At 40.7% G+C, this 27,597-nt stretch overlaps 2 protein-coding genes across 6 annotated transcripts; one reads left to right on the top strand and one right to left on the bottom strand.

The window, feature by feature from the left end:
- Nucleotides 1-1,400: 1,400 nt before the first annotated feature.
- On the bottom strand, nucleotides 1,401-12,726 carry g3bp2a (G3BP stress granule assembly factor 2a). 4 transcript variants are annotated; one of them, XM_030727901.1, is made up of 13 exons: nucleotides 12,507-12,723; nucleotides 10,668-10,786; nucleotides 10,509-10,590; nucleotides 10,063-10,236; nucleotides 8,697-8,787; nucleotides 8,464-8,569; nucleotides 8,175-8,355; nucleotides 7,747-7,848; nucleotides 6,876-6,978; nucleotides 6,726-6,785; nucleotides 6,472-6,603; nucleotides 6,253-6,380; nucleotides 1,401-4,626 (listed from the first exon to the last, which is right to left on the bottom strand). In XM_030727901.1, the coding sequence occupies exons 2-13, from the start codon at nucleotides 10,760-10,762 to the stop codon at nucleotides 4,354-4,356; spliced, it is 1,527 nt and encodes a 508-aa protein (XP_030583761.1). In that variant the 5' UTR covers nucleotides 10,763-10,786; nucleotides 12,507-12,723; the 3' UTR covers nucleotides 1,401-4,353. The 4 variants fall into 4 exon arrangements, with proteins under 4 accessions (XP_030583761.1, XP_030583768.1, XP_030583777.1 ...); XM_030727908.1 differs by having other exon boundaries at nucleotides 6,262-6,380; nucleotides 12,507-12,722; XM_030727917.1 differs by lacking the exon at nucleotides 7,747-7,848 and having other exon boundaries at nucleotides 12,507-12,726.
- Nucleotides 12,727-15,175: 2,449 nt separating this feature from the next.
- On the top strand, nucleotides 15,176-27,506 carry pkd2 (polycystic kidney disease 2). Of its 2 annotated transcripts, none has more exons than XM_030741039.1 (15): nucleotides 15,176-16,405; nucleotides 16,806-16,919; nucleotides 18,403-18,536; nucleotides 19,278-19,528; nucleotides 19,623-19,847; nucleotides 21,895-22,123; nucleotides 22,206-22,376; nucleotides 22,495-22,676; nucleotides 22,770-22,890; nucleotides 22,989-23,087; nucleotides 24,058-24,179; nucleotides 24,293-24,410; nucleotides 24,552-24,712; nucleotides 26,083-26,230; nucleotides 26,611-27,506. In XM_030741039.1, exons 1-15 carry the CDS (start codon nucleotides 15,979-15,981, stop codon nucleotides 26,818-26,820), a joined length of 2,712 nt encoding a protein of 903 aa, XP_030596899.1. In that variant the 5' UTR covers nucleotides 15,176-15,978; the 3' UTR covers nucleotides 26,821-27,506. The 2 variants fall into 2 exon arrangements, with proteins under 2 accessions (XP_030596899.1, XP_030596891.1); XM_030741031.1 differs by having other exon boundaries at nucleotides 24,549-24,712.
- Nucleotides 27,507-27,597: the final 91 nt, after the last annotated feature.

Below are 27,597 nucleotides of genomic sequence, written 5' to 3'. Positions count from 1 at the left end.
AGGTGCTGATAATTCCAGGCTTGTACACTCACCTGTTGGTGTAGTCAACTTTAATACAAATATTTTTTAACAGGGTTTCGTTTTCTGTGGTGTTAGTTTAAAACATTCATCAGGGTCATACACTTCAAAGAATGAGAGAGACACAGAAGAGCCACGATTATTGACATTTACACTAACTGAACATTTCATTAGGTACATCTTGCTAATACCAGGTTGGACCCTCTGAAGGTTTGCCTTCAGAACTACCTTAATTCTTTATGACACAGATTCAACGGGATAGGGATAAGGGATAAACATGCCCAACAACAATACTCAGGTAAGCTGTTGTGTTTAAACAATGCTCAGTTGGTTCTAAGGGGCCCTAAGTGTGCCAAGAAACTATCCACCACACCATTACACCACCAGCAGCAGACTGAACCATTGATGCGAGGCAGGATGGATCCACGCTTTTGTGTTGTTTACACTAAATTTTGACCCTACCTTCAAAATGTCAGAGCAGAAATTGAGACTCATTAGACCAGGCAATCTTTTCCCCATCTTCTGTTGTCCAGTTTTGGCTCCTGTTAAGTGACAGGAGTGGCACAACAGCATGGTCTTTTTTGCTGTAGCCCATCTGCTTTAAAGTTTGATGTGCTGTGTGTTCAGAGATGCTTTTTTGCATACCTTAGTTTTAACAAGTGGGTATTTGAGTTACTGTTCTTCCTATCAGCTCAAAGCAGTCTGCATTTTGCTCTGATCTCTGGTATTAACAAGGCATTTTCACCCAGAGAACTGCTGCTCATTGGATATTTTCTTTTTCAGACCATTCCCTGTGAACCCTAAAGATGGTTCTGTGGGAAAATCCCAGTAGATCAGCAGTTTCTGAAATACTCAGAACAGCCTGTCTGGCACCAACAACCATGACACAATCAAAATCACCTTTTTTCCTCCCAGTTTGAACTTCAGCAGGTTGTCTTGACCATGTCTACATACCTAAATGCATTGAGTTTCTGTGATGTGATTGGCTGATTAGATATCTGCACTGACAAGCATTTGAACAGGTGCACCTAATAAACTAGCCAGTGAGTGTATATCATGTATCATCCCCAATACTAGAATTAATTAGTTCCAGTATTAGGATTAAGCAGCAGCAAACCACATACAGAAAATTCTCTCTCCCCCCAAAAGAAAGAAAAATTAGACCTCTCTAAATGAAGCTTAAGACCTTTGACACCTTCTAAGGCTATTTTGAGAAGCAAATACCTTTTAAACTTTTCACAAAAAAAAGTTTATACTAAGACTTTGCAGGGAATATCTCTTCTCCACAGCACTGGGTTACATCTATTGTTGTGTTTGGAGGCTCAAATTTTACATAGCTTATCAGGGGAGTTGCCTATAAACATGACAAACGGTATGAGCAGTGATGTTATCAGTAGTTTATTGTATGTTAAGTCCAACACATTCAAAATGGAAAGGAAGGAAGAAATAAAAGTCTAAACTTGAAAAAAAAAAGCCTCCAACTGCAACAGTTTTGTACAAGGAACAAGGGTAAACACAGTAAAATGAAGGTGGCAGCCAACTGTTTACCACACCTGCTAAAGCCAAGAAGATACTTCTATTTCCATTAAAAAAAAAAGACTGGAATGATTTACAATGAGGATCCATTAACTGCACTTCTAAACCACAGAGAAATAAATTAACAGCTTGTTTTGTTTTTTTGTTTTTCTTTCAAGGATCCTTTAGAGTTTGGAAAGGGATGAGTCCTCGAAAATTTCAGTGAGAAAAGAATTATCCAAATCTAAATTTCTATGCTCAAACATTTTACCACCACTGACATGTGAAAGCACAAGATTGGTTTGAAAGCATGATGGCTCTTCTACACCGCTCTCTTCAGTGACCATTTCTGTAAAAAGTACGATTGCAATCAAGTGCCCACGTTAAGCAATTACCTGACAAATAAACATTTGGTGGGGGTTGAGGCACTCAAGGACCAAAGAGCTGTCATTTCTCTGCAATATTAGGTCAAAAGCTGATGGCAACAAATTAAGTTTAAAAACTGTTCTCACATCTGAAGATATTTTACAACCACGAGAAAGAATTACCAAACATTACTGTAAAAATCGACCTCAAATATGCCATGCCTGTATACTGCATCTGCTTGAACCACGCGTGAGAGCAAAACATTTCACACTCTAATCAAGAGGAGCGTTTGCTTTTTAATAGCCAAATGAAAATTTGGATAGGCTGTGTGTTCAGACTGCCACGATTGTCCCAGAAATGTTGGAAATAGTGCAATACCACCAGACAAGGAAGACCTCGTTAGTATATTTGTCAAGAAAAATGCTACATCATCATTTTACTTCCCATTTCAGTGCAAGATAACAAAATTAAAAATAAAACCACGTGTTTTCCTTTCCAGCTGAAACCAAAGGTCTTCCCTCCCTCACCGAGTGGTAACAACAAAAAAAGATGCTCATGGACAAGGAGCAGCTGACAAGTATGGCATTCAGATAACTGAATAAAAATATGCACAGTGAATAATCAGCATATGAAAATACAAATGTTTTAACGCTAGAAAAGTGAGTGCAGTTATTTGCTTGCCTGTAGGTTGGAGGGACCGACAGCCCACTCGTACAGATCGTTACAAAATTGTTGCTGAGAAAAAAAGAACAGTCTGACAACTTGTGAGTCCAGGGGTTAACCCGAGCGCTGCCATGAGTTGATCAGTGTCTGAATTTTATTCTGAGACATTTCTGAAGCTTCAGTTCAATGAAATCATAGTCGTACGGAGTGATGACCTGTTAAACCAAAGACCAAGAATTCACTGCCACCATCTACAATGTACCTTTTTTTTTTTTTTTTTTTTTGGAGGGAGAAGTTCTTCAGATGCAGGGCTGCACCTCTTCACTGTTTAACAAACAGAACTCGAGGCACCTATTGTCTCTACAAAACCCACAACAGGACACAATTACAACAAATGTACAAAACTCACAGCAGATCTGTAGTTGTAAAACAGTATGGAAAATGAAATATGCACCTGAAAAACATAACTCTTATGAATACTGCAAGTATTTTTTTTTAATCTGCTGTCAGCAGATACCAGTTCAAAAAATAAAATAAAATAAAAAGAGCAGCTTTGTAGCAGCCCCAAACCACTTTTCGCTTTTGTAAGACTGGAAAAGGTGAAAGAGAAGGCACCATCATGCTTTTATCAAGTTGAGAGAGAAATGAATATACACAGAAAAGCCAAACATACAGTAAACTATGATTTTTGCTGTACATTTATTCGATTTCTCCGCACTTAAGACAGGAAGGGAGGGAAGAGGGAGGGAGGTGTTGCCCATCCCAGTTTCGCAGTCTAGCTGGCAGAATTTAAAAAAAAAAAAAAAAAAAAAAAAAAAGAGAAAACTCAAAAGAAAAACAGAGCAAACCTATCATTACCATTCTTCTATTGTTCAGCTTTGTTTCTCATTTATCCTTTGTCTCCTCACTCATTTGGTGAAAGTCCAGGAATTCAGGATTTTTTTTTTTTTTTTTGATTCATAAATGAGGAAAATGTATGTCATGTAGATTTGCTTGTCATCTTGTCCATCCAGCTGTAATTGAAGCGTAGTTTTGGGTCAAAAGTGTGAAAAGTACATTGATCACAGCAGATGGGCTGTGAGTGAGGCCTGCCCCGGTAAGTCGTATCGCTTTGAGACAAAACTGGTCTCTCCAGCTGCATTCCAAGCATCGATGTCAACGTAACATGACAAAAGTACCCATTAGTGCATATTGATGAGTGCATTATGTAATTTTGAAGCAGTGGTCTCTCAAAAAAGTAAAAGGCAAGCTTTTTTCCCCAGGAACTGCACAAACTTTGCATCTCACTCTTCTCGACCTGTAGCGGGCAGGAAACCATACCATATAAAATGTGCAATAGAGGGGATTTCTTGAAGCAGCGCCCCAGTTAAGTCAAGGCATATATAATCTCTTTTGATGGGCTGTATTACTGTGGTTAAGTCTTATCAGTCCCTTCTAATGTGGCAGATTTCTCCTGGTTGGTTTGCCTTTTTTTTTCACGAATTTACAAATTAAAGTCTTGAGCTACCCCAAAAGGATGCTCAACCCACAACTAATAAGCGACATTTTTTGTTTGCTTATTTTGTTTTTGTCTATTTCACAAATAAATGGTTGACAGGCTGTGTCACATTCCAAAGCAAAGAGGGAACAAAAAAATAAAATTAAACAAAAAAAACAAAACAAAAAAAAAAACCAAAAAAAAAAAAAAAACCTCAAATATATACTTTTATACATGAAGATTTCTTTGCGTTAACAAGAACGACTGAAGATGGAGAACACGATACTACTTCCACACCGCAGGGGTTGCTCTCCTCAGCGGCGTGGGGTTGTGAAGCGACCCTCTCCCTGGCCACTGGAGCCTCTTCCAGAGCCCATGCCAGGTTTGGGGGCCATGCCACCACGAGGTGGCGGTCCCCTCCCATCACGCATCATCCCGCTTCCTACGACACCTCGTGAACCTCCAGCACCCCGATCGTTACGCCTCATGTCCCGACGGTCGTCTCCCCCGCGGGTCTCTCGTTCGCGCACTGCTCTCGTCTTCTTCTCCTCCACATTCAGACGCACCTCGCTTCGGAACATGATGGGCTGCAGGAAAAAGAGCAAGGTCATTTCTCTGCCTGTTTCACAGGTTTGCACACACAAGTTTGGTCCTCTATTTGTTTGTCTGTTTCCACTTGCCAAAAGTGCAGACTTCAAACTATATACCAGTTGATAGGGTAAGTAAAACCAGACTTAAATAATTGAAATCATTTACACCCTACTTTCCCCTGAATATTGTCACATTTGGTGCAGGAGGGGGGAAAAAAAAAAAAAAATCTTGCAAGTGCTCACAAACAGAATGTTCTTGCAACAGGAAAAGGGGGAAAAAAATTAATTACAAAAAAACAAAAAACAAAAACATGACATCCCCTTTCCTATTGGTGGTTAAATGCACCACATCAACCAATCAAAAAATTATAAGGCAACATGTAGTATTCAGTTGCTGAGCAACAGGTGAAAGTTGCGGGAGTGACATGGCGAAAGAGGGACAGTGATGTCGAGATTTGTGACATTTAGCGTGTTTGGAGTGTATAATTAGTGTGTAGTGTAGTCATGGACAAGGCAGATGCTAGCTAAAAAGCTACCAAAGGCAAACGCTAATGTAAATGCTGTCTCAGCCGGAGTGACACAAAGATGTCAGGCCTGTGATGGGCCCCTCCGTCTTGTGGTAGTCAGGAACTGATTTTTTGGAGTGGCACACATTTGTGTGGCATCTAATTGTGACACCTGATTGCTCTGTAAATAGCTGTACCAAAAAAAAAAAAAAAAAAGAAATGCCTGAGGCATTGCCTACATTTTAATGTAAATAACTGTATACAACTTTGTTGTTGGCTAAATTTGTACATAAGTTTTTGAAATTTACAATTTGTACTTTAAGTTATAAAAAATGGTCCATTAACACATTAAAACAAACAAAAAACAAAACACACAAAAAACAAAAACAAAAAAAGGGACCCGGTCAGCTCAGCACAGTGTCAGATGATCATCTCCTAGCTAGAACCCTGGTTTTGTTATTGTGGCCCCCAAAATCTTTGGGCTGTGAGTGGCTATAAGGTGGTGCAAGCTTCATTTACTTGTTCAGAGACTTTGGGGTCTTGCAGCAGAACATCTGTGTATGGTCATTATGGATTCAGAAATTAAGAAAATTAAGAAAAAAGAAAGGAAAAAAAAAAAAAAACAACCAACATGCTCCAAACTGGATGCCATGGCTTCAGGACTGGACACTGGGACTGTTATGATCCTTGGTCAGTCTGACACCAAAGCTTATTTGGTTGTTTTGTCCATTGGTGGCTAAACAGCAAATGCTCAAGTGTAAGCGGTCAGAACAAGACTTTTCACAGAGCCATCAAGAAAAGACTTGGAGCTCTGAAAGCAATCCAGATGCACAAAGAAAAAACCTTGAATAAATTGAATAAGGTTTTTGGTTTCTCTGGGTGGAGGCATGTAATATTTTGACTGCACTTCGCATTAGGTAGTGCAACATTATCTTGCTTTCCTCTATGCATCTTTAAAATCTAAATGTCAATTTGTGACTTACGAGACAAGGGGAAAAGAAAAAAAAAAAACTAAACTAAACTAATCAAGTAAGTCTAGAGTCAAATGAAATGTAGAGATGTGTGTCACCAAAACCACCAAATGAAACAAAGTGGGTAATGAAATGTTGATACATGCCCCTTCTACCTTGGCCCCCAGGATTCTTTGCACAGGTTCAGAGTCGTCAAAGACCACAAATCCAAAGTTGGGCAACTTCCCGCCAACACCCTTGGTGTTGATTCGCAGTTCCACCACATTTCCATATGCTGCAAGAATAAAAGGACAAAAACATTCATCAACTCTGCATGACTTTTTGCATGGTTATGGAAAGTGTGTCCAATAAATAAAAATGCATACTCATAAAGAACTCTTTGAGTTCGTTCTCATCGATGTCATGTGGGAGGTTGCCAACAAAAAGCTGGTGGCTGTCAGGGTACCTAACGATCCGCCTGCTGTCCATGTCACCAGACTCTGCATCGCCCCTGCCACCTGCAAGTCAGAGGGGAGTGGGGGCACATATGATCAGCACCATGTAGTCTTACAATTACAACTGGAAAAAAAAAAAAGGTTCTCAGTAAGAAATAAAATAACCTATAAACAGTAATACTTACCTTTGTTCACAAAACTCAAGTGCTGTTTTCCCGCTTGAGAATCCGAAGATGCAACGCCATCTAACAGTGACAGAGACATACAGATAGTATAAATGAACCACACGGAAACTGAAGAACCCTTAATCTGAGAACGATTAGCGTTAGCATTACCAGGTCTGGGACCCCGCGGAGTGAAGCCCGGTCTGTCACGAGTGCGCTGGTCTCTGGGGCGAAGAGGTGCCGTCTGTGTCTCTGGCTTTGCATCAGCTCTGGGCTATACAGAAGACAAGGAGTAATAAATATCACAGCCTTATGTAGGATCAGATAAAAATTAGTCCTTCTGTGCTAGGTATATTCATCCATTTTTTTGGCCCATAGTGTTTAGACACGTGTCAAATCATTTCATTTTGATCTTTTGATTTTTTTTTTGTTACTACTTGCTCAATATATTGATTGGTACCATTCAAGCAGTAGCTTCAGGTTTTAAAGAAAAAGGTGACTTCCTCCACCTTTTCCTTGATTACAACTTCTTGTCTGAATATTCAGTTTACTTGACTGCAAATGATTTTCCACTATAAAAGGTCACTATATTAGCATGCATACTGATGTTCAAAGAAAGAAAGAAAAAAAAAAAAAGATGACTGAGGATTTTGTCCATATGGCCCACACAGTGAAGCAAGCTTAGCCATAGAAGACAATTGTTATAGTGTCATCCACAAAAAAGAAAATGTAAATCTGAGAATTCATGAGACAAACATTCCCCTCTGCACTTTCTCTACAATTTTATTTTGTTTGAGGTACACCATCTGAAAAGTCCAAACAATGTTATCGTTTGTTCAGTGTGCAGAGGTTATCTACACATACCCTTCCCAAAGCCAATGCTGCTCTTCACCACAAATTCAATGCGTGATCCATGTTTGAAATAAACTGTGTACAAGCCTCGTAGGAAGGGCCTGCACAGTACCTCAATAATAAAGTTTACTAGAAATTTTCTTGGTTTTTATGTTACTGAGCATCTAAGTCTGGACTAGTGGTTATTTACCTGTGAGCTTGGAGCTTTAACAACATGGGGTGAGATTCCAGAGGAGGTGACTGTGCCGGTAGGAGGCAAGTTTTTACTGGTCACCAAGGCCCAGGAGAAAGGCTGTGAGGAATACAGTAATGCATCATTAGGGCTACACTGATAATGCTCAACACCCATACTATGATATTAATTGGTGCACCTTTGATCAGAGCCTATTAATCCCATGTGGATTCTGCATTAACCTGGTCTATGCATCTTAACATTAAAAAATGCATTTTTTTTCCCTCTGGTTTTACAAATTAATAAAATTAAAGTTTTTTCCTGTCTAAAATCTGTGATGAACCATTTTTTAGTCTGACTCAAACATTACACTTTAGATTCAATGAACTTGTGTTGCTCCTTGTACAACAACAGGATGAAGACTACCGAGAAGTAATTGTCCTCACCTTGGGAGGCTCCTGGGTGTTTGGTGGAGACTCCACAGGGACTGGTGAAGGTGCCTTCTCCTCCATCTCTTCAAGAACCTTCTCATCAACATCAGGCTTTATCTCCTCTACTTTGGGTTCTGGTTCAGGCTCTGGCTCTGGTTCTGGAGCTGGCTCTTCCATGGGTTCCTCTACTCCATTGCTGTAGACCATAAATAAGGAAACAAACATGTCACCTCCACAGAAATCTTGTTTGAAAGGCCCTCATGCAATATTTGGTTGCTCAGAGTTATAATCAAGTTTTACATACCTGACAGGGTGAGGTTCATAATAGGTGCTGCTGTTTGGGCTTTCCTGAAGTGGCTCAGGGGAAGGCTGCCTCTCCTCTGGCTCCTCTTCAACTTCCTCCTCTGATTCTGAAGAAGCAAAAGAGACAAAATAAGCAACCTCACTTTTAAAAAATTTACTTAAGACTCTAATAAATAAATGGAGGGGAAATGGAAGGAAATTATGGGGGAGAGGGGGGGGCACTGGTTATCTCACCCTCATCAAGCTCAGCTTCAGAGTCTCCAAAAACTTCATCCTCATAACAGAAGATGTCATTGTGGACATAGAACTTGTTTGCCACTGAACCCTGAGAACATGTGACATGAAAACAAACATTTAATAATGATATCCTTACAAACTGTGTTTTTTTTTTTTTTTAAAACAGTAGCAATTTCATTAGCTCTTTTCTATTAGGCTCATCCGATTTAGCCATGATAACGTGTGCTTCCACTACAACCTTGCATCACACCGTTGCTGTGGAAATAGGGAGTGCTTTTCATTACAACATCATGTCTCCTTGATTCTTATACTTGCATCTCATTCTCATTTTTCATGTCTTACCTCCTCACTGTGAGAATGAGAGAAAGATTCTGGGACACAGAAACTGAAGCTTTCAAATCTGAAATCCTTGTGTTGATCGAGTTACTCTGTTACTTATGACATGCTGCAGAGCTGTATCACCTGTTAAACCAAATTGTACTAATGTCCACAGGACACCTCTCTTTGGCGTTTCAAAATCTTACAGCATGCTTGTGTAGGTGGTTCTTCAGTCAGGTAGATAGGACCACAAGTTTTAACATACAAAAACAACTGAAGCGAAACCAAGCATTTAAAAAAAAAAAAAAAAAAAAAAAAAACACAATGAAGTGTCTACTCCAGCCACAATTTATATTTTGGATTTTTCTTCTTCTTCTTCTTGTTTGTTTTTTCATATTTCTCCTAAGTGGTGCAATCAGCCATCACTCACTTTCCTGTTCTTGCCCACTTTTCAAGCAATCAGCATTTGACTAGCAAATAGCAGCATCCAAGTCAAGCTACACACTGCTGTTTGCTTTTCTTTTTTTTTGGGATGCCTCCACACAGCAAGTCTGCATAGGCTCCATACCTATAATCCTTCACTCTGGATTTGTGTCCATTTCCTGTGCAAACAGACAAAACTTCTTATCCATTTCCTCAAACCTAACAGTGCATTTAATGGGTCAAATGGCCATTAAAAAGACATTAAATGGAAGAGGGGAAAAACAATTTCTGGGTTATGGGTGAGAGGATGCGAGGAAGCATGAACCGGCATAATGAAAAGCACCCCCATGTCGGTGTAGCTTGCAACTCTAGCAACAGCAGCCTCTCTTTGTTACAGTTTTATTTAAGTTATAAACACTGTATTCTTTGTATTTTTGTTGCGCAAGACTAACAAGAAAGCAAGAAGAAAACATGTTAGTGATTGTCAGTATTCTGACAATATTTCAGTTTATGGGTATGCTATGCCTGGCCCACTAAGATAGGAAATGATCCTAGAAAGTATTACTTTACTGCCACTCCACCTTGATGCCTGTAAGCAGCACTAAGAGGCACAAGTACTCACCTCTGGAGCAAGCACAAATGTTTGCATGAACTTCCTCATGGGTTGACCATTGTTTGACAGTTCTCCAAGGACTTGTACCACCACTCCATCACTCAGTGTGGCGTGAGCATCCACATGCCTGATCTTTGTGTGGCATTCACTAAACTGCAGAGACATGACTTTCTTGTGGATTTCCTAAGAGATGTAAAAAGTCATAAAATAGGAATAACTTATTTGTAGATTCTCAGACAAGGTCGAATTACAAATTTGGCAGATAAAATGAGCTGCATTTCACCAGTGAGGTTTGGTTTCACAAGTATAGATCAGGTCAGTCTTGAAAACAGCATTTTTTGTCTTTGCATACTTATTCGTTGCAGACAGTGATTCATTTCAAACTGTTCAGTTCCATTAAAATAACACTTCACTACAATAAAGGTTCAAAATAAGCCTTCATTATTGGTACCTACCGCTTGCCCATACACTGCTTCCGCCAGCTTTCCACTTGGGTCCAGCCCTCCATGAACATAGGAAGAATTCCTCCCATAAAACCTATTAGCACAGCAGCGTGAAAGTTAAAAAGCATCATTAATCACTAAAAGACTCTCCCTTAAATATTCTGTAATTACCTGTGCAGGAAGTCTGGTGCCTTGTTTAAGAGTGTGTAATACTGCCTCACAAACTCCCGCCCTACAAGCAGGGGACTTGGCTTCTCCATCACCATTTCTTTGGTAAACAATATTAAGTGCTGAAACAGAAGAAAGACCAGGATTTAGCTGTAACACTGTAAAGAATACACATTTATCATTCAGCTGGAGTTTACACATACCCACAGGACATTCCCAAAAGTGAAAATATTTATTAAAAACATACTAGACAGATTACCCCATAATGCTTGTGGTCATTTTTGGGGTTGAAATTTGTGGTGCTGGTGTTACTAATACTATTAGTCTGAATAGCTCAACACAGCTGAACATGGTCATAAATCTTGAGCAACACTTTATGCAAACACTTATTACACTAGGATTACATTTGCTGTTATATTTCACAGCACTGGTTTTAGCTAGGAAGACGTAGTAGAGTCCCAACTAAGTGCAGTAACAGACAATGAAGTTCAGAGTCAGTTAAAGCGCCTCGTGCATTGTTTGCGGTCAGGCCATTTTAAGGAAGTCCATGTTGGTACGCACACAGTTTTAGTGCCTGAAATAAACATGGATGTGTCTCAGTAGCAAGCACAGGAAGTACAGAACGGTTTCGTTTTACTAGAAAAGCGTTTCGTTTTCTTCGTCTGGGCCCATGTTTCATCAAAACAACAGCAACTCCATGCCAAAATTAAGACAGCTGTTTAGCTGGCCGGCTAATGCACTAGCCAACATTCAACTGCGCCATCACGTTCATCCAATGAGACAAAGAGGGAAACCAGCTGGTGACTAAAAGGAAACGACCGATGCAGGTGCTCTAGTTAGGGAGTGGAGAAAACCAGAGAAACTAGCGCTAAATCCAGTTGTACAACCATACATCACGTTCCTGCGTTAGGTCTATGTAACCCTTCGTAGATTGAGTGGCCTGCTGTACGTGGCCTTTCGTCTATTCGCTAACAACATTTTGTCATCTTTCACGTTTGTCCCACGGTCACCGCGGATGTGACAAGACGGATTCAAACCCTGAAGGATGCGCCTCCGCTGTCAGTTCAGCATTATATACTATATAACGAACTGAATGAATTGAATTTGAATGCCACTGCCGGCCTCTTCGCTGTCATCGTAAACTGCTAACGCATGCCCAACAAACTGAAACGAAACTCCGATCCTGCGACACTGCTAGCTGGCTAACACTAGCGCTAGCTCACTTGTGGCGTCGTCGTTTTTTCCCTAAGCAGTGACCACTCGGAATATTGGGAATACTCGATTTACACACAACATTGTGAAATAAATGACTAAATAGGTGTTACTTCCACACACACGCACAAAGTTAGCAGGCAGTTTGCAGGCAGAGCGGCGGGGGGGGGGGAAGCCGACCTGACGTTAAACCCGGCGTTAACCACGGCTACAATGTCAGCCATTGTAGTGCACCAACAATCAGCGAGGTACCCACTCCCTTCTTTTACAAGTTAACTATAAAAACTGTTAGGACTCGCAGGGAAGCTTCCTAAAATCAGGGAAGCTTCCTAAAACTTCAGTGTTAGCCAGCGGCTGAGTATCGAGCCATTGTCAATGAAACACGTTGAGTGCTATTGCTAGCTCTCAGGGACAACAAAGGAAGACCGATTTAACTAACTCGATTCGGACTCAAAACGTCTAACCACATAGCTTTTGTTAAATATCTGTACAGTAACGACACACTTTAGACGTCAACTTTCAACTATTACTGGCTGTAATCGAGTCGAAAGTTGTGGTCTGGACTACACAATGCAGCTACATTAAGCTAGCTGATGCGGTAAATGTTAGCTTAGAGAAAGGCTAACTTACCTTGTGAAAGACCTATCTATGTAGACAGAATGGATTGTAATAAATAATTAGGAGTAATCGACTGTGAAGGGTTCTGAATTACAGACAATCCCAGGTGAGATACTGTGTGATTTCCCACGCTGCTCCCACTGACAGTTTATGATCTCTGCTCTACCAGAGATTAAAGATTTAAAGCGATAGCTTCGATTTATTGTTTTACCCCTGCAATCTGGGGCTGGGAACCCCCATCACACAGATTCAGCCAATGGACTGATTACACTAGGCAACAAAGCATGTGACGTAAAATAAACAGCCACGCCTCCACAAACTAACCGCAAACGTGTAGAGCGTCATAGAAACGGTACTCACAGGCAGGATAAGTACTCATGAAGTAGTCCTGCATTGAACTTTGTTGGTATATTTTTATCGAGATAGTTTGTACTCCAGTTTTTACTAAGATACATGCATAATTGTATGTAGTTGCATTCATTGTTATAGTGTACAAATGTGCATATTAAAACCATGCATACAGTCTGTGATTAACAAAACATGATTCTTTTGGGAAACATCTCACTAAAATCTAGTTTTAACGGTGAACTGGGAGCTCCATGTTCAGCATCCTTTGTCCAGTATATACCTTATCCCTCTTCTGCATATGTCCAAACTATCTCAGCCTTCCTTCTCTAACTTTTTCTCCAAAACACTGGAAATGAGCCATACTTTTGATATACTTGTTTCTAATCTTGTCCGTCATTTGTCATTCCCAGTGAAAATCTTAGCTTCTTGAACCCAGCCATCTCCAGCTCAACCTCCTGTCTTTTTCTCAGTGCCACCATCTCCAAACCATGCATCATAGCAGGTCTCACTACATCTTTCACTCACCACCACCCACTCCAGCTTACCTGCACTCACTTCTTCACTTCTCTTGTGCATTGTCCATTGCTTTGGATAGTTGACCCCAGGTATTTAAACTCATCTGCCTTCACTACCTCTGCTCCTTGCAGCTTCACTGTTATACCTGTATCCTTCTCATTCATACACATGTATTCTCTCTTACTTCTACTGACCTTCATGCCTCCTCTCTCCAGAGCATACTTCCACCGCTCCACCTGCTCCCCACTCTCACTACATCTGCAAACATCATAGTCCACAGAGACTCCTGCCTCACCTCATTTGTTAGCCTGTCCATCCATCCATTTTCTGCGGCTTTTTGCTGGGGGGCTGGAGCCTATCCCATCTGTCATGGGGTGAGAGGCAGAGTACACCCTGTATAGGACACCAGCCTTTCGCAGGGCTAACACAGGGAGACAGACAACCATTCACGCTCACATTCACACCTATGGGCAATTTAGAATAACCAGTTAGACTAACCCCACTGACTGCATGTCTTTGGACTGTGGGAGGAACCGGAGCACCCGGAGAAAACCCACACAAACATGGGGGGAACTTGCAAACTCCACAAAGAAAGACCCAGGCCAAGGTGGATTCAAATCCAGGACCTTCTAGTTTTCTGAGGATTTCACTCATGTCTTTGTTTTAGGCTTTCCCAAAAGTAGATATTAAGCACCACCATGTGGTCAAACAGGCTTCTTGTCTTTTACTTTGGGACTTTTCTTTTTTTGGAAAAAGAAAATAAACTTACATAACAAGTGGGGAAAGGATAACAGTAATGAATCTGAAACACAGTGGTTGAAATATGTGTTGTGCCACTGATGAAAATCAAGTTTAAATTGAAAAAAAAGGCTTGATTTAATAATTTTACAATGTACCACAGTGTCTTCAATAAAACAATTAGGTTTACTAATGAATACTATGTTTAAAGTTAGAAGAGGCTACGTTTTGCTGATATTTTGCTTGAATTTAATATTTAAAATATTTAAAGTTAAAGTAGAACTTATTATTTTGCAAGGTAGGCGACCTGTACATTTTAAATATCAGCAATTTGGAAATCAGACAAGCTCCTCCTTTTCAGTAAAAGCATACTTCTTTATTTAGGACATATGACACCAAAAGTACCTTTCTGTACCATATCTGAGTATCACTGCTATGTATGGGTAAATTGCGCTCAATATTTCCAAATACTAGTTAATATTGGAATAAGGTAGTAAATATCTGAACATTGTCATGTCAGCCATTTGGAAAATGAGATTAAAAGTTTCCATTTAAACATTTGCAATTATACAGCCTAAAATAAGCCTATACAGCTGTGAGCTCAGGTTTGTTTGTTTGTTTTTAAATAAACACCAGTTTAACATTTAATAGTTGTTGGCATTCATTTATCATAGCAAAAGCACAGTGTATAAGCATTACAAAGGGCCAGCCTGCCCAAATTAGGCCCATAATAGAATAGAATAGAATGCCTTTATTGTTATTATACAGGATGTACAATGAGACTAGATCCATCCATGCATTTATACATTAAAAAACAGCAGATCTAATATAGTTTCCACTGAATTATACGTTTTCTTGTTTGTTTGTGTGTGTGTGTGTGTGTGTGTGTGTGTGTGTGTGTGTGTGTGTGTGTGTGTGTGTGTGTGTGTGTGTGTTTGAATGTGTAGTTCTGACCTTTCTGATCTCTAGTCAAGTCAGCTTAGTGGAGTGCCTTGTTGCCACAGCAACCACAAACCCAAACACGCAGCGGTTGTGTAACTTTAAATTCATGTAAAAACTGCGATACATTTTCAGCAAGCACAGGGCTTAGTGGTCCCTAAAAGAAAAAAAAGTTTTTGTTTTTCAAATTCTGAATTGTGGTGTTTACTAATTAAATAAACATCCTTAAGCCTTTCCAGTTTTGTACACACTGTAAACGTGAACGGTTTACTCACGGAAGGAAATTCTTATTAAGAAGTTTGGGTTGGAAAACAATCAATTTGAAAAACTTAATTTAAAAATGTTTTCCATTGCTTTGTGTTATTTTCCACCCTTCACTGCGACGCCATGACTTCTAACGTAACCCGAGTCCCGAACAAACGAGGAGATTTTTTTCTGGAGGGGGGAGAGTAAAAAGAACAAGATGGCTGTCCCGGGACAAGAAAACTATCTCCTTTTTTTCACATAAACACAACACTTTAATGCGGCGGACAATTTATTGGAAATACTTACTTCTCTAACAACTTTAACTGCTGTAAAAGCATCATTTTGTAACTGAAGACGTCGTTTTTGGTTTTTTTGGTTTTTTTACGGGACTTTTCGGGAAGTTTTTAACGGTTTGGTGAGGGTGGAAACTGCTGCAGTTAGCTATGATGAGCAGGATATCGTTACTGAGGTGTCTTGACGTGACTTTTAGACACTCTGCAACGTTTTATGTGTTTAGCTCAATTGGTTGGTTATTTGACTAACTCTGCATTATTTTTTATTTGTATTTTTTTTTAGACGTTTAGCGGTTTAGTAGTTATCTCTGAATGCTCCAGCCGCTAAAGGTTTTTGTTTATGGGTAACGTTTAGTTTTTCACATGAGATAGAAGTATACATTAATAACAATAATAACTGGACCATGAGTACATCTCGAGTCAGACCCCAGCAGCTGCCGCAGAGCCAGGCTGGAAGGTCGGCGCACAGACTCGACACAAGTGAAGGGATAGAGATGGAGAACATCCAGCATCAAGACCTGGGTCTCGGTGGAGTCATAGGCACCCCGTGCCCTCCGTCGCGACAAGCGTGGAGCCGGGATAACCCGGGTTTTGAACCCGAGGACGAGATAATGGAAGCCGACTGGCCTCAAGCGAGTCCTGGGAGAAGGTCGGCGTCCACGGCCTCCGGCAGCAGCTGCAGCAGCAGCGGCCTGGGTAGCTTCAACCGCGGGGGCAGCAGCACCAACATCCCCCGAGGAGGACTCTACCCAACCCCGACTTTGGATGGCCAGCAGCAAGACATGCATGGTCACCCCAGCTGTCTGAAGCAGATACTACAGAAAATCAGAAGTAGGTGGCGATTTTTTTTAATGTCATGGTGAAGTCTAACACCAGATACTACAACTTTATACAGTTAAGTAAAAATCGTGATATCTTTTCACAAAAAATATTTGCGTTTCTAGTTTGCAACTGTTGAACACAATACATGCATAATTAAACAGTGTTTTCCCACCATCCCTAAAAGTAAGGAAACCCCAGCTTGACTCTTGTATGACTGTCATTCTCTCCGCTGTTACCTGAGTTTAATAATAGCATTAATAACTACTACTAATAAAATATAAGTGTCATAAACTTCAATTATCCAATGTATATAGGGCTTTGTCAGTCTGCTAAGATTTCCTGAGATAATTGTGCAGTTTAGTCTCTTCATGTAAATATTATACTTAATGGCCTGCTATTTCCCTTGTAGTTCTGTGGGGCACAGAGTTGATGGAAGAGAGTGACAGCAGCCGAGAAAAATACCTCAGGAACATACTGAGGGAGATGCTCACATACGTCGCATTCCTGGTCACTATTTGTATCTGTAAGTAAACATGCAAAAGTCTTGTAAATTTTAGATTGGTGCATCCTCTAGGAATTGTTCATCTGCAGTGACTTGTTAACAGCTTCGTTATTGAGAAATACTTAAAAGAAATTGGATTTCTGCCGAGGTAATGTTGTGTAAATAAAATTTTTTCTGTCCCAGTTGGATACTAAGTGTTATCAGGTTAGCCTATGTGTTGTTGTCATACTGCAAAACATGATTGATGTGCAAAAACATTATATAAATAGTGGATTACACTGCATCAAGACCAGGATGATTAAAAGACCTCATTTGTTCTCTAATATGAAGCTGAATTGATGGGAACTGTCGCAGATTCAGTGTCTGCTGTGTCATACCCACTGCATCATTTTGTTTTTTAGTTTAAAAAAAAAAGTTACACAAATTGATTTATGTCTTGTTTGAATAGTGCAAAAAAAGGCCATTAATTAAACATGAAAACAAGCACCTACGTTATGATCAAAACATTCTCATTTGTGGTGTAAAGGCATGCCTCATACTGAAAATGGCTAGATGTAGGGATGGGAATTGAGAACTCAGTTCACTTGAAAACTGGTACCAGATTGTCCAGTTAACTGGAATCAAGTGCCTCCAAGCCTATCAGTTACTTTTGTCAATGCTGGCATGTTTTTCCGATAGTTGTCCATTGCAAAGCACTGACTTTATGCTCAAGCCAAAGGTGTTTTTGCATATCTACTCACACAGAAGCCTTTTTACACTGTGTTCATACTCTCAGCTAATCAAACAGCTGCTGCTTTGATACTGTGTGATGTGAAGGCCACATATAAAATTGATGAATAAATTGGCATGAATAAACTCTTATGAGTATCAATTCCCAGGTAGATGGTCTATGTAGCATAAAGTAAATGCCTGTGCTCCAAACGACAGTGGTGGACTGATCTAAGTCATAGAAGGGTTTTTAAAAATGTGGCATCTGTCCTGTAGCTGAAAATTTACTTTCCAAACTCAAAGCTTAATGAGTCTCGGAGCAGAAAATCCAAATATCAGCATTTGTCAGGAGGCTTAAATTCAAACAACAGCACACATTTGAGATGGCAAAAAGAAGTGGCATGTGTGGAAAGAAAGGGGAAAAAAATGTCACGGTAAAGTTTCCCCCTCTCTCTTCTTGCTGCAATGAAAAATGCCAAAGTGTGGTTTAGGGTGGATCAGGAAACGATTTCCTGGCAGAGACCATTAAGGCTTATTTTGCCAGCCTGAGCCCGACTGTTAAAAGCATTTTCCAGAACTACTGAACAGCTACAGAGTATAATATTGCATAAGCAAATCCAAAGTAGATTCAGTCTAATTTTGAATTTAGATGTTGTGTTTGTAGGATTCTTGCTTTCACGCTGGGTTAAATCTGCTGTTTTAATCATTAGCATGTTGCAGTTGAATTTGTGTCCTTGTTGCTGGTGCTAATAGAAATTTTACTTTCTTTCTTCTTATATCTTGATTTATTCTGCAGTGACCTATGGGATGGTGAGTGCAAATATGTACCATTACACCAAAGTCATGTCTCAGCTTTTCCTGGACACACCGCTGTCTTCTAGGGACCCATCCACTTTTAGGAGCCTCTCAACCATGGAGGATTTCTGGAAGGTAAGGTGTAGCATTCATCCCTCTCTGAGGTAAAATGATTTGTTTTGGGAAATGTCTTTACTTTTCTGCTACTTTGTTACCATTTTATAACATCTCGAGAAAGGAAGGTTCTGCACATTTAAAGAGGCTGTTTGCACTTTTTCATCTTATGCTTTTTTGCTTTCTGCCTTCAAGTTGCATTAGAAGTTTCTCTTGTGATTATTTGGTAAATATTAGAGGAAAAAAGCCATTATTCTCCTGTTTTTAATTTGTACTAAGCTAAGCAACTCTTAGCTGTCAGTTCATATTATATTTATAAAGCATACATGAGTGTAGTGTTGATCTCATCTATGAACTATTTCTTTATTTAAAAACTTAATTGCAGTTTTATAGTCTGTGAAGTTCGTGTGCTCCAGCCCCATTTGTCGTTTGAATGTTTGCTGAGAAATACCTGATTCAGATGAAAGATCAACAGAAAACCCTGATTTTTAGTGAAGTTCTGGTCACAAAAAAAGAACCACTTCAGTGTAAAGTATACAGTGTCCTAGTGAATCAATGAAAATTAAAAGAGCTGTCTAAAATTTCATAGCATGGTTATATTACATTATAAAACATGAATAATCAGTTAAAACTCTAAGCTGTCAGAAGCGGAGTTATGCAGAACAGAGATTTTTTGATTTTTAATAATAAACCACATTTCTGACTACGGTGATTAAATATGTTTCTTATGTTTGGAATGCCTGGTCTGGCCTATACTCTCAGTTCACAGAGGGACCCTTCCTCAATGGCATGTACTGGGAGGTGTGGTACAACAACAAAAGCCTGCCAGAGAATCAGAGTCTTATCTACTATGAGAACCTCCTCCTTGGGGTGCCGCGCCTCCGGCAGGTCAAAGTCCGCAATGAGACCTGCTCTGTTCATGAAGATCTGAGGGATGAGGTCCAGGAATGCTACAACATATACACTCCTACCAATGAGGACACCACCTCCTTCGGCCCCAAGAATGGAACTGCGTAAGCCTATGAGTTTAAATAGCCCACATAAATATATATCATATAATTATCTAAATGTCTGCACCACATATGTTTCTCTTTCAATGTCTGTCAGGTGGGTGTATACCCCAGAGAGTGAGATGAATAGCAGCAGTTACTCTGGTCAGATCTCTAAATATGGAGGTGGAGGATACTACCAAGACTTGTCTCGTACCAAAGAGAAGTCAGCCGTTCAGCTGCAGGTCCTCAAAGATCACTTGTGGCTAGACAGAGGCAGCAGGGCAGTCTTCCTCGACTTCTCTGTCTATAACGGCAACATAAACCTTTTCTGCATTGCCAGGTAAGAATTGTCGGTCTTATCATAAGGTTTAAGCTTGGGTTGTAAGCAACAGTTACTTCTAGAGTTCAGATTTATTGAGCTGAAACCATAATAAGAACAAATACCAGTCAAAAATTTGGACACACTCACCGATTCAAATAAATGGGTAAGTGTGTCCAAAACTTTTGACTAGTACTGTATACATATATATGGATAAAGGGAGGACTGAGGCTATATATACACACAAAGGCCTAATTAGGGGAGTGGGAACAGGTAAACGTATAAGTACAAACATCCATCCATTTTCTTCCGCTTATCTGGGGCCAGGTTGCGGGGGCAGCAGCCTAAGCAGAGAAGCCCAGATGTCCCTCTCTCTAGCCACCTCCTCCAGCTTGTCTGGGAGGACCCCAAGACGTTCCTAGGCCAGCCGAGAGACATAATTTCTCCAGCGTGTCCTGGATCTGCCCTGGGGCCTCCTCCCAGTAGGACATGCCCAGAACGCCTCATCCAATAGGTGCCCAGTCAGATGCCTGAACCACCTCAACTGGCTCCTTTTGATGTGGAGGAGCAGTGGCTCTATCTTGAGCCCCTCTTGAATGGCTGTACTCCTCACCCTGTCCACCCTTTGGAGGAAGCTCATTTCTGCCGCTTGTATTTGCGATCTCATTCTTTCGTTCACTGCCCCAAAAAATCTTGTGACCATAGGTGAGGGTGGGGATGTAGATTGACCAGTAAATTGACAGCTTCGCTTTCATGCTCACCTCCCTCTTTACCACGACAGACCAGTGCAGCATCTGCATCATTGCAGACGCAGCCCCAATCTGTCTGTCAATCTCCTGCTCCCTTCTCCCATCACTTGTAAACAAGACCCTGAGCCGGACTGGTCACTCCACCCTTTTCCACCTGGGGACCATGGCCTCAGACTTAGGTGCAAACAGTCAAGGGATAATGAGATAAGGAAGTGAAACTAAATGCAAGAGACAAGAGACAAAAGACTACCAAAATATAACTGGAAATAATAAGGGAAACTCTAAGGCATGATTTAGACTTCTATTCAATTCAATTCAATTTTATTTATATAGCGCCAAATCACAACAAACTGTCGCCTCAAGGCGCTTTGTATTGTGGGTAAAGACCCTACAATAATACAGAGAAAACCCAACAGTCAAAACGACCCCCTATGAGCAAGCACTTGGCAACAGTGGAAAGGAAAAACTCCCTTTTAACAGGAAGAAACCTCCAGCAGAACCAGGCTCAGGGAGGGGCAGTCATCTGCCGCGACCGGTTGGGCTGAGGGGAGAGATTCTGCAGTGATTCTTTGTAGAGCCCATGATGTAACCTACGTAAGTAGCTGACGTCATTGCCGGCATTTATGCTTGTGCTGGAGGATTATGTGTTAATTACCTTGTTGTCATGTCCTGGTGTTTTATATGCGGTTCCACCTGACAGAAACAAACAAAAGGCTGAGACTTTTTTCCCCTGCCTGGTTCCCCAGTATTTGCTGCAGTCAGTTCTTTTCAGGGATAAAACACATTTGTCACTCAAGTTTTTCCACTTTCCACTTTGTACATTCCCTTATGTCCATTCTGATAGTTTTAGCAAGCTCACTCCAGGAATTTGCTGGCATTTACAAGTCCTTATATTGATGCTATGATTATTATTCCTTATATTGAGACAATCATTGTTATTATCTCACTGATAAAACTGCAGTGAAAAAGTAGCTTGAAGTGCATAGGAGAAATCAATGGTACTCACATTTGACTCTAGAATACTTTGATAAATATGACTTTCATGGTTGACTCGATTACTGCAAGGTGCTCAGGTCCTGTGGCTGTAAAACAAGCTCAAAAAATCAACCTTCCACCACTGTGCTTGACAGTTGACAAGTATAAACAACTGTAAAACAGCAGTAAATATTAACTACACCACTGTGAATACAACTTAAATCTACTTTTTCTTCCATTGTCACTGAGGATTATAAAGGCTAAGCATGCTTCTTCCTCTCTTATCAGCCAGATTCTTGATTTACACACTTTAATAATTGACTGAATTTGGTGCATTTTGTCAGGTTGCTGGTGGAGTTCCCTGCTACTGGTGGCGTAGTGACCTCTTGGCAGTTCCAGACTGTGCGTCTGATACGATATGTATCCAGCTGGGACTACTTTGTGGGCATGTGTGAAGTGGCCTTCTGCCTATTCATTCTCTACTATGTGGTGGAGGAAGTGTTGGAGATCCGCATCCACCGCCTGCATTACTTCAAGAACCTGTGGAACTGTCTCGATGTTCTCATTGTCACGGTGCATATCAGGGTTACTTTTGGGATAATTACAAATTAAAATGTATTTGCCATTCACTGACTTTCACTTATTTGTTTTTCAGTTGAGCCTCGTTGCTATTATCATGAACATAACAAGAACAGCCGCGGTTGGAAACCTACTCAAAGACCTATTAGAGAACCACACTACTCACCCCAGCTTTGAGCCTTTGGCTAACCTGCAGGTTCAGTTTAACAACATGGCTGCAGTTATTGTCTTCTTCTCCTGGGTCAAGGTAAAATCTTTTTTCCTTCACTTACTTCACTACTCCAAGAGACATTCAGGGGACACTTAGTGGAATTTAGCAATGCACCAGAGTCGACTAATGCTAACAGTTTTTCACTTCCTGTCAGCTTTTTAAGTTCATCAACTTCAATAAGACCATGAGTCAGCTGTCCAGCACCATGTCTCGCTGTGCCAAGGACCTTGTGGGTTTTGCCATCATGTTCTTCATCATTTTCCTGGCATACGCTCAGCTGGCCTACTTGGTGTTTGGAACTCAAGTCAACGATTTCAGCACTTTCCAAGCCAGCATGTAAGAGCCTCTAAAATTTAGCTGATGAATGCAGGAACACTTCAGAAAAATGTTGTTTCCTGTTGTTTAACATGTTCCTGTTTGTTTGTGTAGATTTACTCAGTTCCGTATTATTCTGGGAGACTTTAACTTCTCAGAAATTGAGGAAGCTCATCCAGTTGTTGGACCTGTCTACTTTATAACCTTTGTCTTCTTCATTTTCTTTATTCTTATGGTGAGTAGGGGATCCGTGTGAACCAAGTAAAGTTTGTTCTGGTTTTTAAAAATGCGCTCACTTATACTACAATGTTCTTTATCTTTCTCTTTATATAGAACATGTTCTTGGCTATTATCAATGACACATACTCTGAGGTGAAGGCTGACATGTCCCAGCAGAGGTCTGAAATGGAAATGATGGACCTCATTAAGAAGGTATTGAACAACATTTGTTAGTTGCTATTTAGGCAGATTTCCTTTAAATCAGTTTGCGCTGCCATATTGAGGGTAAGTGTGTACACCTGAAGGTGTGATTTCTTGGGTGTTGTTGAATCCACTTAAAGGAGAACTGTTATGAGGTACATAATTGTTTGGCACATATTTACTGGATGATCGTATTAAAGGAGACCACTTCAAATAATGAGATTAGTCCTCTCAACTCAGCAGTCATCCTGGAATGAATCTGGGCTGTTATTTTGAAGCCTACGTCTAAATGAATGGGGAGAGAGCCATGTCTTTCATTTCAGTAAACACTGGGAAATAAAAACTGCATGTATAGAATCGCCAGTTTTTTCCTCTTATACCTCACCGTTTCACAACGTTAATAGCTCGATCCAGATTGCTGACACAAACACTGGCTCTGCCAATACTCCAAGCCAAGAAAACATAAAAAAGCACAAGTTCTATGTGCAAAGAAAGGCAAAGAGCAGCCAATCAGAAAGAACTGGATTTGTTAAGGTGTTACGTGGGAAATGAGCCCATAAAAAATCAAATACCTTACCTGATTTCAATGTGGCCTGTTTCCCATTCAGGATCATCTCATAACGAGCTGGAAGTGAACATAATAGATCACTGTTAAACGTTTGGTCGCAACAGTATTTAGCTCTCAGTTTCTTAAGGTCTTTTCTCTTTAAGGTAAAAGGGAGAGAATTTCTGCAACTGGACTACATACAGCAGATATCAGCTCTTGCATCCCAGTGTAAAACATCTGCTTTGTAATTTAAACCAAAGGACTGGTGGTTTGCTCTTGCATCGATCTGAACCATGTGTGGAATGTATTATTTGCTTCTGTCACTTTCTGTCCGTTTCTGTCACTGTTAGCATACTCTGTTAAATAGCAATGTTATTGCTCATTTAGGTAAGTGTAAATGTAATGTGAAATAGTTTTCTGGTTATTTTTCATCAGAGTTGTAACAAAGCTTTGATGAAACTGAGACTGAAGAAGACAGCGGTGGATGACATCTCAGACGGTTTGCGTCAAGCTGGGGAGAAACTGAACTTTGATGAACTCCGTCAGGATCTGAAAGGGTGACCAAAATCTCCAATTCTACTAAAAGCCATCAAAGCCATTGTGTTCGGTTTGTTAAATCTCACATTCATGCGGCCTGTTTTCAGTGTGTCCTGTTTTTTTCTTTAATCAGAAAGGGTCACACAGATGCAGAGATTCAGGCCATCTTTGCCAAGTATGATCAGGATGGCGATCAGGAGCTGACAGAGCACGAACACCAGCAAATGAGAGATGACCTGGAGAAAGAGAGAGTGAGTGGGAAGCCAGAAGCTTTTTTCCCATTTGGCAAACAAAAGAATCCTATTTCAATAACTGATCAGACAGCCTGCATATATGTGCAAACGCAGCCACAACAGCAGATGTTCAGTGTGTTTCTGCTCATATGCTAGGAGGACTTGGATCTGGAACGCAATTCGCTCACTCGACCCAGCAGTGGGCGGAGCTTCCCTCGCACTCAAGATGACTCAGAGGAGGACGATGACGAGGATAGCGGCCACAGCTCTCGACGCCGTGGCAGCAGCTCGGGGGGTGTTTCCTATGAGGAGTTTCAAGTGTATGAAGTTTTTTCCTTTCTTAGATTCATCAGGAAATGACTGTTAAAAGGTTGATAATAAATAAAAACACTGAATTCCTGAAGTATAGGTTAGACTTGTTCTGCATTAAAACTAATATACAATTTGCCAGGGACAAATCATTAGTAGTTAGATAATATAGATAGTAGTGAAATATTCTCTAGGTGGCAAACTAAAAAACACAACTTCAAGTTTAGAGCTGAGCAAATTTAACCAGAGTCCAGATTTCTTGCAGATTTCTTAACTGTCTATGTAGTATAGTAAACTAAATATTTTTTCAGCTCTAAATCAGTCTGCCAGTGAGATATAACTGATGTACTAAATTTGTGCGGCTGATACCAATATATTCAATTCAATTCAATTTTATTTATGTAGCACCAAATCACAACAAACAGTCATTGTATAAGGTCTTTAACCCATCAGCAGGACCAGTATCTGCTCCTTTGTGCAAGAAGGAACAAGAAGGAACAGATACACTGCCAGAGCCCTACAAAATGACCTACAGCAGTCAGTCAAACAGACTTTATGAGGGTTGCCTGAGGGCCCGACGTACTCTAGTGGCCCCTGCCCAGCACCATGGAGCCCAGTTGGCCTTTGCTATAGAATACCAGAATTGGCAGCTCCACCACTGGCACCCTGTGCTTTTCACAGATGAGAACAGGTTCACCCTCAGCACATGTGACAGATGTGAAAGGGTCTGGAGAAGCTGTGGAGAAGGCTATGCTGCCTGTAACATTGTCCAGCATGACCGGTTTGTTGGTGGGTCAGTGATGATCTGGGGAGGCATATCCATGGAGGGATGCACAGACCTCTGCACAGCGACACCCTGACTGCCATTAAGTATCGGGATGAAATCCTTGGACCCATTGTCAGACCCTACGCTGGTGCAGTGGGTCCTGGGCTCTTCCTGCCCAGCCCCATGCGGCAAGAGTATGTAGGCAGTTCCTGGAGGATGAAGGAATTGATACCATTGATTGGCCCCTACACTTGCCTAACCTAAATCCAATAGAACACCTCTGGGACATTATGTTTTGGTCCATCCGATGCTGCCAAGTTGCACCTCAGACTATCCAGGAGCTCAGCGATGCCCTGGTCCATATCTGGGAGGAGATCCCCCAGGACATCATCCGTTCTTTCATTAGGAGTATGCCACGATGTTGTCAGGCATGCATATAAGCACGTGGGAGCCATACAAACTACTGAGTAAGATTTTGAATTGCCGCAATGAAATGTCAGCAAAATGGACTAGCCTGCTGCATCAGTAGTATTGTAGTATTTCATGCTGTTCAAAGTAATTGCAAAGTAATTTCACATTTAACAACATGAGAGAATATTGTTCTTTGTTTTGCAGGCTAGTGAGACGCGTGGACAGGATGGAGCACTCTATTGGGAGCATAGTATCGAAGATCGATTCAGTGATTGTGAAGCTGGAAGTCATGGAGAGAGCTAATCTTAAAAGACGAGATGTGGTGAGCAGGCTGCTGGATGGAGTTATGGAGGTGAGATAGAGGTGGTGGATGGTCTTTTCTGCTTCATGCTATTATGTTAATCATGCTATCACAATTGTTATCATGATTGAATGTGTCATTTATAGTGAAGAATTGTACCCTGCAGTTCCCCTCAGTTGAGTTTTTTCAGGTAATCTTTTATTGTTTTGGTTCACCACCCTCTTAGGCAGTCACTGTTGGGAACAGCTGGTGAACACTGGAACATTTAGGAGATTGGATTTAAAAAAAAAATACACACATGAAGCAGCTCCAAATGAATAAACCAAACTAATTACAAGTTCACCAGCTCATGAGAGGAATATGTTTGGGTTAAGCTGATGTGATGCTGATGTTGCTGATCGTTTGCTATTTAATCTGTTTCCATTTGTTAGGATGAACATCTGGGGCGGGACACAGACGCCCACAGGGAGCAGATGGAGAAGCTCGTCAGGGAGGAACTGGAGCGCTGGGAGTCCGATGATATGGTCTCACAGGTCAGCCACCCACAGCCGGCCACTCCTGTTGGCCCACGGCCTCGCCCTTCTTCATCCCTGTCCACCGACAGCCTTGTCACGGGCACAAATGTGAGCAGCCATGTGTGAAGACTTGGCATGCTGAAGAGTATTCCATTCTGGAAAGAAACTTTATTGGATCCTGACTTAAGATGTGGTCCATTTTTTGCAGCAAGAGGTACTAAAGTTCATTAAGGTGGGTTTAACTTACTTGACATAATACAAAGGAAGTTAAATGCACCTCCTCTGATATATGTAAATGCACTGAAAGCGAGTGAGGGTGTCACATGAAAAGGGTCTTTGCTCAGTGTCATGTATTACTTTGACAGATGACGAAAGGGAACATAAAACAGATGAGGTGCTGAGGAATAATGAAGGATTTAATAATTACAGCACATTATTACACACACGTACCAGCCAGCAAGTATATTCCAAATTCAGCGTATAATTTTAATATTACACGCTTTTGATCGCTGTATCCACACTTCTTAGCATTTACACAAAAGGCCTTTCTATGAATAATAATGTTGCTGATTATTTTTTCATCATTTTTAATATACAGTAGGTACAAGCGTGGCACTTCCTGTCACATTTACTCATGCTTCCACTCATTCTTATCGTTTTATGATACATATTGTAACTTGAAACAAACTTCGATTTGGAGTGCATCAGTGTTCATGGGAAACCCATGCATTTATTATTTTTCTTATTATTTTTTTTGTTACAATCTTATTTCATTTTTAATCTGTTGTTCCAAATAAAGTGTTAATAAAATACATCAGGTGTGCTTTGTTTGGGTTTCTCTGGGTTTACAAGAAAACACCCATAAAATATGACATGATCCACAAAATTTGAATCTTTTTTTAT

The sequence above is a fragment of the Archocentrus centrarchus genome, chromosome 1 (assembly GCF_007364275.1).
Source record: "Archocentrus centrarchus isolate MPI-CPG fArcCen1 chromosome 1, fArcCen1, whole genome shotgun sequence".
NCBI classification, from domain to species: domain Eukaryota; kingdom Metazoa; phylum Chordata; class Actinopteri; order Cichliformes; family Cichlidae; genus Archocentrus; species Archocentrus centrarchus.
The sequence above is the reverse complement of the archived record's forward strand: the minus strand, read 5'-3'. Positions and strand labels throughout refer to the sequence as shown.

Bases quoted from the DNA above. Each gene is read 5' to 3' on its own strand.
- g3bp2a (XM_030727901.1), bottom strand. From the start codon at position 10,762: ATGGTGATGGAGAAGCCAAGTCCCCTGCTTGTAGGGCGGGAGTTTGTG. The intron at 6,786-6,875 runs GTAATGCTAACG...TGTCACTGTTAG, and splicing joins TCCGCGGGGTCCCAGACCTG to ATGGCGTTGCATCTTCGGAT. The intron at 4,627-6,252 runs GCATGTATCAAC...TTTTTCCTGCAG, and splicing joins TGGGGGCCAAGGTAGAAGGG to CCCATCATGTTCCGAAGCGA.
- pkd2 (XM_030741031.1), top strand. From the start codon at position 15,979: ATGAGTACATCTCGAGTCAGACCCCAGCAGCTGCCGCAGAGCCAGGCT. The intron at 19,529-19,622 runs GTAAGCCTATGA...AATGTCTGTCAG, and splicing joins GGCCCCAAGAATGGAACTGC to GTGGGTGTATACCCCAGAGA. The intron at 22,124-22,205 runs GTGCATATCAGG...TTTGTTTTTCAG, and splicing joins TCGATGTTCTCATTGTCACG to TTGAGCCTCGTTGCTATTAT.